General features: G+C 36.6%; 2 protein-coding genes across 8 annotated transcripts; one reads left to right on the top strand and one right to left on the bottom strand.

The window, feature by feature from the left end:
• Nucleotides 1-1,710: 1,710 nt before the first annotated feature.
• Nucleotides 1,711-11,140, top strand: LOC104611566 (protein MALE DISCOVERER 2-like). Of its 7 annotated transcripts, none has more exons than XM_088896337.1 (15): nt 1,711-1,986; nt 2,185-2,648; nt 2,769-2,901; nt 3,186-3,257; nt 4,817-4,960; nt 5,063-5,206; nt 5,715-5,858; nt 5,970-6,031; nt 6,120-6,566; nt 6,661-6,851; nt 6,981-7,113; nt 7,220-7,377; nt 7,464-7,652; nt 7,765-8,026; nt 8,431-8,736. In XM_088896337.1, exons 2-14 carry the CDS (start codon nt 2,474-2,476, stop codon nt 8,023-8,025), a joined length of 2,253 nt encoding a protein of 750 aa, XP_088752463.1. In that variant the 5' UTR covers nt 1,711-1,986; nt 2,185-2,473; the 3' UTR covers nt 8,026; nt 8,431-8,736. The 7 variants fall into 7 exon arrangements, with proteins under 7 accessions (XP_088752463.1, XP_088752462.1, XP_010276979.1 ...); XM_088896336.1 differs by lacking the exon at nt 8,431-8,736 and adding an exon at nt 11,123-11,140 and having other exon boundaries at nt 1,712-1,986; nt 7,765-8,052; XM_010278677.3 differs by having other exon boundaries at nt 1,712-1,986; nt 8,483-8,736.
• On the bottom strand, nt 8,669-10,179 carry LOC104611567 (alpha/beta-Hydrolases superfamily protein). Its single transcript, XM_010278681.3, has one exon. It carries the CDS (start codon nt 10,097-10,099, stop codon nt 8,813-8,815), a length of 1,287 nt encoding a protein of 428 aa, XP_010276983.1. The 5' UTR covers nt 10,100-10,179; the 3' UTR covers nt 8,669-8,812.
• Nucleotides 11,141-14,451: the final 3,311 nt, after the last annotated feature.

Below are 14,451 nucleotides of genomic sequence, written 5' to 3'. Positions count from 1 at the left end.
AAGTGTCTAATTCCCCAACCTAACTAAGTCGATTTGGTTGGCCAAACAACTTACAACTAAACCGAACCAACCCGTGAACAATAGTTTAATCACCAATAATTATTAAAAATTTATAGCAAAATAAACAATAAATTAAATTAAAAAAAGCTAAATAATAGTAAACTTCAATAATTATTGAAAATTTTCTTTTAAATAAAAAAAACAAAATAGATTTATACATAATTATTGAAAATATATTTATCATAGAAAATAATAAAAAATTACTAAAATACAATAAATATTAATTTTTGTATACATAAATATATAATAAATATAGATTATGTTTTTTAAATTATTATTAATAAACATTATTTTTTTTTGAAAGTTATTTTCTAGAATTATTAATTGGTATAAATGAAATTGGTTATTTACAATAGTGTTGATTTATTGAAATAATATCATTTTTAAATTTTAAAATATTAATTACTTGTTGAATTTAATAATCCATAAAATTATATTACTATTAATACATAATTTTGTTATTTTAACTATTTAAAATCTAATTATGTTAAATATTTTGTTATATAAAATATTTAGTTATTGAATTATTTAAGTAATATTTCATTTTTAATGTTAGATTTTTATTATTTGATTAACATTTAGATTGGATAATCCAAAAAATCATAATTTATATTTTTTGTACATAATTTCGTGATGAATTTTGTAAAAATATATAATTATTACTAATATGAATATTAATAAATCGATTATAGTTATTTTTTGTCTTTTTAATAAATACTTTAAAGTTATTATATAATTTTGTTAGAGTATTTAAATAATTCTTAAATTTTTTTTAATTCAAACTTTCTTTAGATAGATGTGAGATTAGCTTCTATTAGGGCAAATGTGTGCACACACCATTCTAACAACCTTTTGCAACCTTGCATTGGAAATATTTCCATACGAAATATAGCACACAAGTATGGAGATATTCTCAATGCAAGACAGTAAAAGCTGTCCAAATGGGCTTTGCCCTGAAGTCGAACTCGATAGTAGATAAAAAATGGGGGAGAAGATAAATAATAATTAAAGATAATTTAGGAGAGAAATTCCCTACTAAATTAGAGATAATTTAGGAGAAAGTTGAGGATAGTGGAATAGGTTGTTTAGGATATTAAATTATTTAGATTATTGGAACATGTGAGAAAAAGAGATTTTAGAAAGATTTTTTTTGGTGAAAATAGAGTTTCTAATTGATACTTTCAAAAAGAACATGTATTAAAAAAATTAAAAAATTCAAAAAAGAAAAAAGTTTCTAAACCTTCTTATTTTAATATATATATATATATATATTCTAGATATTATATAAAAATGATTATTTTTATTAATATTAGGGGCAAAAAATTGCCATTATCCACTAGAAGCCCATATTTTAATCACTGCCGTGAGCCATTCATTGATAAGAGTATTAAGACCGGAGTCCTGGTCAAACGGGGGCAAATGAAATTTTGGCGCGTCCGGGGACGTCGGAGGTGGGACTCATTACCGCCACGAAAACCCCGCGAGGAAGGATATCTCGCCGGCGGTGGCAGTTAATGGCCTGAAGTCCGGCGATCAAATGTGAGTCCACTAAAAATCTAAACACAAAAATACCAAGAAAAAAAAGAAAAATGTAATTATGTAAAAGAAAGTGGGACCGACTAAAAAAGAAAATTTAAAAAAAAAGGAAAAAAAAAACAGGACAGTTTGGGGGGGTGGTTGGTGAGGTTGGAGAAAGGAAGGAAAACAAAGCAAGAAAGAAAAGAAAAAGAGAGAGAGAGAAGAGAGAGATAGACAGCCACCCTCTTTCTTTGCTGCCTCGTTCACAATCTCCTCCCAACAGCCACCCTTTCACCCAAATATTCAATTCGTTCTCAACCCTGTTTCAAACGAAAAAACAATAACAAGAAAGAAGAAGAAGAAGGCGTTGATTTCTTATTGTGTTTCTGTTGTTGCCTCTGAACTTCGGTAAGTTTTACCCTCCCATCTGTCCTGCCTGTCTCTTTCCCCTTTTCAGCCCGTCTTTCCTTTTCCTTGGATTGCTTGTGAATGAGGGTTTCTTTTCAACTTGCTTTTGTTGAAAGAATTCTATATTTTTTATTTACCTTTTTAGTTTTTATTTGGTGGGTATTTAAAATTCATTCAGAATTTGTTTTGTTTTTCCAGCTCTGGTTGCTTCACAGAGGCTCCTTCTTGGAGTTTGCAGAATAATTTGAGTCGAGCTCTGCAATCCTTAATGAAGGCTTGTAATACAAATTAGATCGCAAAATACGAGGGACCCAGATTGGCAGATTGATCGACAAGCACAAGCACTATAGATTCTATAATGGTTTAATTTCTATTTTTTCTTTGTTGTTTACTGTTAAGAGTCGGTTATTGATGGGAGTGTTTGTATCAAGTTAAAAAAAGGAAAAAAAAAATAAAAAGAAAAAGAAGACAGAGAAACCTGGCGAATATGTGTAGCATCTTGGTCCTTGGATTGTTACTACCACCACCAACACGGCATTTGGTCTACCAAGCAATGGAGGTTAGATGGAATCCTTTTGGACTCCAGCTCCACAGAGTTCCGTGCTTTCTGGTTTTGATGCTTCTTCTGGAAATTCAACAGGGTTGGTCGCTTAATGCTGAAGGTAGTTGTTGGGTAAACATGTTGTATCTCTGTAGTGTTGCCATACCAATTTTCTTATGATTAAGATTGTGTGGTTTGATTGGTATTTCTCTTCCTGAATGCAATTGGGCTGGAAGCGTAGGATGTGCTTTACTGGAGTTTCGGGCAAGAGTGAGTTCTGATCCTTATGGCGCTCTTTCAAATTGGAACCCCGATGACAGCAACCCTTGTATGTGGTCAGGCGTTCACTGTGTGGACGGTAAAGTGGAAATGCTGTAAGTTCCTGATATATTTCTTTATATTTTTTCTAGGCTGATGAATTTCTTCAAAGCATAATATGATGAATAGATCTCTTGGTTCTTCTTTTTGAGTTCACATTTCTTTTTCATAAGTTTCTGTATACAATGGGTTGATTTTTCAGAATAAGGAATTTTATTAACATTTATTAAACTTTTTTGAGACTTTTATTGCTTGTGACGTTTGTTTGTTGTTGAATCTTACATTATGTTTATGTTACTTATGCTGAACAATTATTTACATTGTTTGCCTCTATTTGTAGTGATCTACAAGGGCTTTCTCTGGAAGGAATACTGGCGCCTGAACTTGGAAATCTTACTCACTTAAGATCGCTGTAAGTAAAAAGAGTTTAACTCTCCCCCTCTGACAGCAGTGACTTGCTTAAGTCCTGGTTAATATGTTTCTTATCCTGATTAATATCATTTTTTTGCAATCCTACATCTCTGTCTAATTTTCATCTATGACCTACAGTGTTAGAAGCTGTGAAACATGTGGTCCTAAGAACCGACAGTTACATGAAATCACATTCTAATGTTACTTGTAGGAATGGCATAATATAAAACAAGAAATATGAATCATGAATTCTCACAAATTTACCAGAGAAAAATAAGATTCTCCCAACAACTCCATTATGTAATGCATCACTCTTAGAATAGCTTGCGAACTCAGCCCTAATTAAGAAGACTTAAAGTCCTATGTGGACTCCTCCTAGTGGCTTCATCAAGCTGAAATTCCATGACAGTAGTATTGGAAATCCAGGGCCTTTAGGAATTGGAGGGATATTAAGGAATGCAGATGGGAATGTAATAGCTCTTTTCTCAGGCCCAATTGGAGAAGGTGATTCTCTAAGGCTGAGATTTTGGCAGCTGTGGAAGGAGTAAAAAGAGCTAAAGACTTGAATATCAGTAAGCTGATTCTGAGATTGTAGTGGGCTGGTCAAAAGAAGACCAAAATGATCTCTGGCATTACAGCAATGAAAAGAGAAAGTTTAAGTGGCTGAAAAAGGATATTGATGTAAAATGTACTTGGGTGAAGAGAAGTGCAAACTCCTTTGCTGATGGGCTAGCTAGACAAGGGGTAAATAGGGTTTCTGTTTTCTGGGCTCAGTTGTAACTGTAAGCTTTTCTTTTGGATGGCTTTTGGCCTCCTTGGGGAGTTGGGAAAGTTTAGCTCCCCTCTCTTGTACCTTATTCCTTTTTATTAATGGGAAGTTCAATGCATCACTCTTAGAATTTTTAGCATATTTAAAGTGCAAAGCTCATTTTTATACTGTATTTAGAATGGTTTTTAACTATCTTAGGTCAGTACAGGTGATTAGCATGTTCTAAGTAAAGTGCTAGTTCAATAGTCAATTTCTGGATCAATGCAGTATATGCAGTGGGTGCCACTTGGTGGCAAGTAGAGGATCAACGTAAACGGTAATTTAATTTCATTTCTGACATTATCTATCAAAAAAATTCATTTCTGATATTGCTAGTAAATTCTATATCATGGTAATACAAGGAATGTCTACAACTTTGGGAATGACAAACCAAAACCTTGACTTCTAGAAATAATATCAAACTTGAGATTCAAATGAGAAATCTCAGCCACCAAATGAAACATAGAAGATTCCTGTACTCTGTACCTTGACATGAGCATTCATGCTAATGGGTGTGGAAAATTTCTCTTGAAATATTCTTTATACAAAGCTGGATTCTCCTTGAAAAACAAATCTGTTCTATTCAGAAGTATGCCTTATGTATAATATTGACATTAGACAAAATTTCAGTGGATGATAATGTTATGTTCTTTTTTTATACTTTAATTAATGACCTCATTTTGCCTTTCATGATTGCCAACAAGTTGGTTAGAAGGTCCTCATTAAATATTTCTATTTGTTTGAATTGACAGTATCCTTTACAAGAACCACTTCTCAGGTGTTATTCCCAAAGAGATTAGTGCACTTAGAATGCTGGAGCTTTTGGATTTGAGGAATAATAATTTGAGTGGAACAATTCCAGCTGAAATTGGGGGAATGCTCTCACTGAAGCGCCTGTGAGTCCTTACAAATTTGTATCGGTGCTTCACATTCAAGGTTCTAAATGCCCATTAACATTGATTAAATTATTTCATTTTTGTTTGTTTTTGGTGTTTTAGGCTGCTTTGCAACAACAAGTTTCAAGGCACAATTCCTGTTGAGATTGGGAATCTTAGTTTGCTATCTGAATTACAATTTGATCAAAACCTCACATCTGATGAGCTAACTGGAATCAGTTGTCTAAATAGAAAATTTGGACATTGGTAAGAGATTTTATTCATGGTTTTTGTTCTTTTGTGACACTATAAGCTCTTGGATGCATGCCTTCCTATGAACATACAAGCGTTCCATAGAAGAGATCTCAATTCATCTTAGTTTCCCTAATTGAGTCTATCAATAAATTAGATTTGGAATTTATGTGCATGTCTGGTGCAGAGTTGAGATATATTGAATTTACCTTTTAGCTAATTAGAAACATAATGATTGCTCTAACATTAAAACAAGATGGATCAACTTTCATATAATAATATTTGGGCATTCCCTACTTGAATGAATAGTTCACTTCCTATTCTAATTATATTTCATGGTTTACTAATTTTGCGCTCAATTAAATTTTGACTAGAGTGAAATCTTTTTACTCTTTATCATACAAGAATTTATTAGCTAATTTTTCTTGGGAATTATGTTCTAGCAATTATTTAGTCTTATATTCTTATGGAAAGATATTCATCAAATATACTTGTCATAAGTTTCCTTCTATTGACTTTTCAGCTTTTTTCACAGTTTTACCAGTATGTTGATGGGCCATGTTTTTGGCAGCATCTGGCAAAGCAGTTTGAAACACTTGAGCAAAGAAGATTCCTTCTTATTCAGAATTAAAGGGAAACTTCAGCTTTACCTTGAGTTGCTCCCACAGTATGTATTATATGTATCGTTATGTATTATATATATTAACTTATTTTAAAGAACATAATAATGGTCATTACTTATTTTTAACTAAGGAAACTCTTTGCTTTTCCTCTAAAGTGTCAAGTTTGGAAGGGGCTCTTCGCATGACCATAGTGAGGAATGTTGTGATGATACACCAAGTGAGTGCAAGCTCCTTATTACATTTCTGCCATTATAACATGAAAAATTTTATGTCATTGAGCAAAAGAGTGCAAATTCTTCTTGCAGGTCCAGACTCACCATACATATTACAAAATGTACAGGACATAGTAAATTTTGTACGGCGCAAACTGCTTCAAGAATCAAGTAACCTCATGGCAGAACCTGCAAGTGGTAGTGCAATCCCTGAAGAGATGCCTGTTGTTCCAACTACCCAAAGTAGTGGGGCTTTTCCTGCGGTACCAAATGCTAAGAAACAATATCCTCCACCTTCATTGATGCCCCCTCCCTCAAATCCTCCATTGCACCAATCTTCCCAAAGCCCTAATGACCAAAAACCAATAACTGATGGTTCATTTGGAAAAGGATGGAAATATATTCTCATCATTATTGCTGTGGCATTAGTTCTCATCATTGTTGTAGCAATGTTTTGTACATGCCAAAACCGAGCAGTGAGAACCATAGGTCCTTGGAAGACTGGATTGAGTGGCCAATTACAGAAGGCATTTGTCACTGGTAATATTGTTACTCAAAATTTATCATCTGTCATCTTAGTTGCACTAAAAAAATGGCATATTGAGTAATGAAACATTTATTATTTGAAATATAGGGGTGCCCAAGCTGAATCGTTCAGAGCTAGAAGTAGCCTGTGAAGATTTCAGTAACATTATTTGTACCATTGAAGAGTGCACAGTGTTTAAGGGAACTTTGTCCAGTGGCGTTGAGATTGCAGTTGTATCAACTACAGTTACGTCCTCTAAAGATTGGTTGAAATGCTCAGAGATGTCCTACAGAAAGAAGGTATGTGATTTTAGTTGTGACTAATAATATACCTTGGAATTAAGTAGGTAGGACACTATAAAGTAGGCACCCCAAAACCACCATAATCTTAGCATTCTTTATTTTTTGTTTGGTATGGACCTACATTAGATTGATACTCTCTCACGAGTAAACCACAAGAATTTTGTCAATCTCTTGGGCTATTGCGAAGAAGATGAACCTTTCAATAGGATGATGGTATTCGAATATGCTCCAAATGGAAGTCTCTTCGAGCATTTGCATGGTAATAATTCCATTTTAATTCTTTATTTATCTGTACTACGAACATACCACATAAATAAGAGGCTTGGATTTTGAAAGGGAAAAGCATTATAATTTTTGTCTTGCAGTTAAGGACGCTGAACATCTTGACTGGAATACCAGGATGAGGATTATTATGGGAGTAGCTTATTGTCTTCAATACATGCATCATGAGCTGAACCCACCTGTAGCACATTCCGATCTGCAATCTTGTTATATTTATTTGACAGATGATTATGCAGCTAAGGTACAGACAAAGTTCTTTTAAGTCCACTCAGATCTTCATTGTTGTTGAGTACTATTATTTATTAATTTATTTGTCTAATGCTACAGATTGGAGAGATCTTTTTCTCAGCACATGGCCGCTCCAATTCAAAGGCATCTGGTGAAGATGAAGCAGAGCATTCTTTATTGCCTCCACTTTCTGATCCTGAAACAAATGTCTATAGTTTTGGATTATTGCTGCTAGAAACTATTTCTGCCAGGCTTCCATCTTCTGAAGAAGGGTCTCTTTTGAACTGGGTAAAGAAAACATGTCTCTTGACCCTTCATTAGTTTTTTAGTCTTAGTTGACTAGTTTTATAATTTTTGTTTTTAATCATGTTTTCTTTTTCATAAAATATTTCATTCCCAGGCTTCTGAATACTTGAATGATAAGAAGAACATCAGTTCCATGATTGATCCCACACTCAAATCATTCAAAAACGAAGAGCTTGACATCATCTGTGAGGTGATTGAGGAATGCACCCATCAGGATCCAAGGCAGAGACCAACGATGAGGGAGATCACCTCAAAACTGAGGGAGGTGATTCCTATCTCACCTGATGCAGCAACCCCGAGGCTTTCTCCACTCTGGTGGGCAGAGCTGGAGATCCTTTCAGTGGAAGCTACATAAGGTCTGGTTGACTTTCTTCTCTGCTTTGTAAGTGTCGTCTCTCTCTCTTTGCCTGTAGCTGTTATGTGCAGAAAAGAAAAATAGCTATATAATTCCTTGTCCTGCATATCTATGTATTTATCCTTTCTTCTGGATTCAAGTTATCTATTCCTGTCTGCATCTTTGTACACCATTGCGATGATTTTTTATTTGATTCTTTCCTATTCCCCCTAGCCAACACAACAAAATTGTGAACCAAGATTTCACATAAAGGTTTCTTGTCCCACCTTATAGTATGTACTTTGAGAAGGAGAATGGGATGTAAAAAACGTAACAAATAACTGTTCCTCAGTTTTTCTGCAGTTATCACTTTGACATGTAAAACGTTACTTATAAATAGGTTGCTGGGAACTGTAATTCTGTCAGGTCTTGTGAAGCTTTGCATATATTCAATTTTGCTCTGTTTTTCTCAAATCAGATTGTATCTGTGCCTGCTGACGATGGATGGAGGGAGCTTGTGGTGCAAGATGCATATTTCCAGTAAGCATGTAATGAAGGAAAACTGTAAATGGGTAATTTGGCCTGAATCCAGTTCAAATGAATAATCTCATTGACCAAATCACAAGAATGTAGCATCTATATTTGACCATATTCATTTCAAGACTTGTAAAAATTTAACCAACATAACATGAATTAATCCAGAGTCTCATAGTAGATTATTTGATGGTACAACTTTTTATCGAAGTAGTGTATAATAACTAGATGCGATCTATCAATCATCAAACCGCACTGAAATGGATAATAGAACTCAAAATTCAGGGACAGGGATATCATCTTCAAATGGCGGGGTCAGCTCCCATTCCTCATTTTGGTTAAGCACCATGCCCTTGTTCTTCTCAACCCACCATGACGGAGGAACCAATAACTCTTCTTTTAGATAATCACAGGACTTGTTAACCAGAGCAATAGTTCTCTTCACCTTCAATTCGAACTCCTTGTCTGCTCCATTCCAACCCGCAACCACATGCAACATCGCTTGAAGGTTATGCCAGTCACTGGGATTCTTGGAGTCTTTCAAGCTTGGCGATTTCCGAGTGTCAATCACAAGCTCAGTGCCAGTGTAATGGTACCCCAGTGCCCTGCTTGGGTAGTGTGGTATTAGATCTATTGCGTTCTTTACGTGCAAGATTCGGAGGTTTGAAAACTTCTTGATCCTCTGATCGAATGCCTTGTTACCCACCTGTGGGCAGCCGAACACAATTGCTGCTACAGGGATCGACAACCCGTTCTCGACGACATCGAAAGCGCTCAGGATGGCTAGACATGCGCCAAGGCTATGACCTGTTAGTGTAAGACTTAGCTCCTCGTCTTTGTATTGCTCCACCAGTTCTTTCATCTTGGTTACGAACTGAGCTCTGGCACTCAGTTTAGTGAAGGGGGATTTTGGGTCGTTAGAGGTGTAGATGGTGAACCAACCCTTCATGACCTTCGGCGTCCTATCCTCCTCCTCCTCGTCACTACTGTCGCCGCTGCCATTGTCGTGAACTCTGTCCAGGATAAGATCGTACCAGTGGCTTTGCTGTTGAGTATGGTCTTGCGTCTGTGAATTCAGTAGTGACTTGATGGACTTAGGCTTTGCATCGGCGACATCGATCCACTCGTAATTCCGAGTGGTTCCTCGCCATGCTACGTATATCTCGCGTCTCCCTAAAACTTTTTTACTGACATGGTCGGAGGTGACGGCGATGTATCCAATCCAATTGGATTCGCGGTCCCAGGCTTCTCGTGAGAGGGAGTGGAGGAGGAAGGCTTGAGGGACGTCGACGCGGGAGGTGGCATAGAGGAAGGCAGCAACTTCATAGTCAGAAGCGGGCTGGAATTTTACCTTCTCAAAGAAGGAACGCTTGCCATAGCGGCTGCTGCCACAGTACTTAGAGCGTGGGTCGCTGTTGAATGCGTCGTAGGTGGCTTGGCAAAGATCCCCACATCGGAGGATCAGTCGCCGGAGGCTTAGGTTTAGTGGGTCGAGCAGACCTTCCCACTGTTTGCTTCCTAGCAATTCCGCCCATGTTGGTTCTGGCTTGTCCATCTCCATGATAGAGTTTACTCTGCTAGATAGAAGCAGGCAGAGTGGACGATTAGCGGGTGATAATTGAGTAAAAGAAAGAAAGCGACTTGTCGCAAAATGAAAATCGATTTTAGAATGGAAGATGATTCAATAAGGATAATGTTCTCATTTAAAAATACTAAAACAAAATTAATAAATGATAAACAGTTAAAATATATAACAAAAAAAGGTGGCCGGTATTCGGTCAAATCATGTTTTTGGCAAACGGACTTGGGTCTCATCCTGTTTTTAGTGGATAGGGATCTGCTATCACTAAACGGTCATACTGTCCCAACATGCCCCTGCACTCTGCAAAGAGACGGGATCTGCTCCTCACGCAGGGCGTCTCACACCGACCTCACATGCATATCGTATCATGCATTGGGAATATCTTCCGTATTTATAAATTATTATTCATGGAAGATGTTTCCAATGCACGATGGATGTATCTGTGAGGCGCCCATGTGTAAGGAGCAAATCCCGTTTCCTTTGCAAACATCTCCTTGGACCTTGGAATTCACATCAGCTCCCCATTGGCACCCAACATGATGAGACCAGATCATGCTCCTCACACCTGACAGCCTCACAAGCGCCTCACACACACACATCATACCATGCATTGGGAACATCTCCCGTACTTATTAGTTATTATTCATGGGAGATGTTCCCAATTCACATCAGCTCCTCACATATGCCTGTGAGGCACCCATATGTGAGGAGCAGATCCCGGCTCCAGCGTGATATCCCAAGACACGGTTGGGATGTGTTGTGGGAGCGTAGATGCGAACTTTGGGCCTTGTCATTCATGGAGATGTTCAGTTGTACAGCTACAATGGCATGTTGGGACTGCATGTTGGTACCTTATCTGAATTCATTGTTGGTTTATGGATTCACACCATGTCTTCTTTGATCTAGCTTTCTGAAAACTCCAGTTCATTAATTTAAGCGTAGGATTGCCTACACTAGATAAAGCAGTTCAGGTATTCTGATCTTTTCTCTTTTTCTTTACAGTTCCACCAAGCAGCCTACCTAATTTGACGTCCGAGTTGTTCACCAACAAAAAGCATCAGATCGTGCACCAATCTAAAATCTTCTTCTTAACCGTCCAAAAAGTAGACGAGACCATAACCTATCATGTTCAGAGAGATAGTGCTATGAAAGTTTCATAAGAAGAACTCTGTTTTTAAGTGAAGCCTCTTCGAGTCCCAAACCACCGTGATATTTTCTCTTCGTAAACTTAGACCAGCTTTGGAATAAATATGGGATTGATTAGGATTGTAAGTTGTATCCCCACTAGAAATCAAATAGAGTTGATGCTGGGATGATTAGCTTGTGACAAATTAAGTGTAGACATGAAATAGGTAGGAATGGAATGGACTAAATAGTGGACTTAATTAGTACTTCTCTACCTGCATGTGAGAGACAATGAGCCTTCCAAGTGGCCAGCTTATTTTTCAATTAATCAAGAATAAAATGCCTAGTTAAACGACCACCATGTTGTAGAAGGGAGGACCAAGAAATTTATAAGAGAAACTCCCATATATTGTGCAAGAGCAGCTCTTGTTCTCCGATGAACATTTCTACTTAATGTTTTAAAATCCGATCCAAAATTGGAACCGTTCTTACTATTAGTTTCTAGGTTAATGGTTCGATCGTTTGGTTTAAACGGATGGCCCGTTCTGACAAAAAAAAAGAATTAAAATAAAAAGTAATAAAAAATTGTTGAATGGATCAATGGTTCAATCGCCTGGGTCAATCGGTTATTGATCAATTCAATAATTTTTAGCCAAGAATCGAATTTGGGGTAAAACATAACTAATTGCTTGGACGGTTCCCGGACTGAATGTTTGACTGTCCACAACGTGAGTTCAAAAACCTTGTTTCTACTAAAATAAATAGAGGATTTGGAAAAATTCATCTCTTGACCTAAGTAAGAGCTAAACTCCAAGAAAAGCTATTCAAGTATTTGAATTTCTCGTTCATTACTTCTGCCAAACACTATGATGTTACCAACAAACATCAGTTGATTAGGGCAAGGCATTCTCTAGAATGCTTGATACCCTTAAGAGACCCATCCTTCTATTGAATAGAAAACATATGTGAAAGTAGGTCCATATATAGAATGAAGAAGTATGGAGATAGAGGGAAACCTTGTCGAAGCCCTTGTCTAGGTGTAAAGGATGGTCCAAGTTTTTCATTCAATAGTATGACATGCTCGAATCAAGGAACAAAATTAATTAAAGAAGCCATGTTTCTGAAGACTCCATAAGAGAAATTCCCACTCGACTTGGTCATTAGCCTTGGAGAGGCAATGATTTGATTGCCTTGATTTGATCGTCCTGACTTTGCTTGCCAAGGGTGAATGCATTATGAAAGGAAGTGGGGACAATAACAATATCCAACCTCTTGCATATAAGCTTAGTAAATACCATGGTTTTTAAAAACGAACCGGTCAGGGGACCGGTTTCTGGTTAAACGGTTCAACTGTTTGGATCGAATGGATCGACCTGTGATGTCATAAACAAATTAAAAATAAAAAATATATTTATAAATAATAAAAAATAAATAAAAAACAAAAAAATACAGAATTTAAAACTATCTAAATAAAAAATAATATAGTACAAAACACAGAAAATATAAAAATAAAATACAGAAAAATTCTAAAAAATACAGAAAAAACACAAAAGATACAGAAAAAAAAACTATCTAAATACAAAAATAACAAAGTACATAAAAAATAGAAAATACTGAAAAAGGAAAAAATAAAACAAAACATATAGAGATTTCAAGAAGAAAACCCTCAAAAAATTAAAGTCAAATTACAAGAATACAAAGCTCTATGTTTGGATTCAAGAATCAAGAATCAAGAACCAAGAACCATACGAGGTCCTATTATTAGTTGGAATCTAATATGCACTGTGTTACTTAGAAATCAAAAGAAAAATCAAAGGAACTTCCCAAAGTATAACATTTTGAGCCTGTTGTAAAAATCAAACAACACCTAACAGATGAACTCTTAGAATCATCAATGACTCGGATTTTTAGTTCAGTCCAGCCTCTAAGCAATAGGACTGTAAATAAACCCGTTTTATGATTTACCTTTAGGGTTAAATAGAGGCAAGCAAGTTCAGATCCAAAGAAAGGCCAGTTCTGCATGTTTTGGTTCAACTATCAAGAGTAGTCGGCAGTGAAAGAGATGCCCTTTGTGTATATAATATCTATAAATAAACCCTCAAATCTCTATATAAAAATCAGTGCCCACTAACAAAGGGAATGTAAAGTCAAAGAATCATTTAAACTCACAACAAGATTCAAAAAAAAAAAAATTATACCTTCAGGTCCTTCATGGTTTCACTGCAAAGTGCCGGTAATGGTGGTGTGACAATGGGCTTGCCACCGGTGGGCTCGGGCTTGGTCACAGGCAAGTTACCATTGCAAGTGCTGCTCCAACTTGCAGAATCGCCAATGGTGGTGTTACTGCCACCGCAAACTCCCCGCCTACCGCAATTCTTATTGTTGAAGCCTGGAAATGCTACAAAATACGTTGGCCGCCATTGCAAACTCACTGTTGCCAGTCACCATTAATTTCCATCGGTTGGTGTGCGTCATCGTCGGACACTGGAGGTGTTGGCTGCCGCATGTGGTTGGTTGGGTGTGAGGGTTGAGAGGAGGGAAGGGTTAGAATGAAAATGGGGTTCTAACCCTAAAGGGCCTAAACATTGGATTTTGGGTTGGGGATATTGAAGTCATTTTATTTTTTGTTTTTTTTTATTTAAAACAATGAAAATAAAAAAGGATAACCCATGAACCGCTGCCCGAGTCGAATAGTTTAGCGGTCCGACTGCTCGAGTCAATGATTTTCTGACCTTTTCAACGTTTTTTAGGAATTTCTGATTTCTAGTATAACCGGACCTGGGGGGCTGACCAGTTACCGGTTTTTTTGGTCCAACTGTCCGCTCCAGTCCGATTTTGAAAACCATGGTAAATACTTTATATGAAGCATTAGTAAGGCTTATAGATCTTAAGTTTGAAAGCTTCACATTGTCCCTTTTGGGAATCAAGACCAAAGTAGTACCATTGACTTATTGGATAAGCCATGGATTGGAGAATAATACATTTTGTACAAAAACCACCAAATCTTTCCCTATATCATCCCAACAGATCTAATAAAAGGAGTGACAAGGAATAGATGTAAACGCAGGGTGTGAAGAAGAGAAAAGATGAATATAATAATCCTGCATTAGTGTAGAAATAACAGCCTATAAAATTTCTAATTTCCATGTGTAAGGCTGGTGGATGTGATGGTTTGTACTCTGAAATCCGAGGAGCTGCTCCAATTA

This window comes from Nelumbo nucifera, chromosome 1 (assembly GCF_055504915.1).
Source record: "Nelumbo nucifera cultivar China Antique chromosome 1, China Antique-T2T, whole genome shotgun sequence".
Classification (NCBI taxonomy): domain Eukaryota; kingdom Viridiplantae; phylum Streptophyta; class Magnoliopsida; order Proteales; family Nelumbonaceae; genus Nelumbo; species Nelumbo nucifera.
Note: the sequence above shows the minus strand (reverse complement) of the source record. Positions and strands in the feature narration are given on the sequence as shown.

Coding starts and splice junctions, on each gene's coding strand:
- LOC104611566 (XM_088896336.1), top strand. CDS start 2,474: ATGTGTAGCATCTTGGTCCTTGGATTGTTACTACCACCACCAACACGG. Junction 3,258..4,816: donor CTTACTCACTTAAGATCGCT/GTAAGTAAAAAG, acceptor TTGAATTGACAG/TATCCTTTACAAGAACCACT. Junction 6,032..6,119: donor ATGTTGTGATGATACACCAA/GTGAGTGCAAGC, acceptor TTCTTCTTGCAG/GTCCAGACTCACCATACATA.
- LOC104611567 (XM_010278681.3), bottom strand. CDS start 10,099: ATGGAGATGGACAAGCCAGAACCAACATGGGCGGAATTGCTAGGAAGC.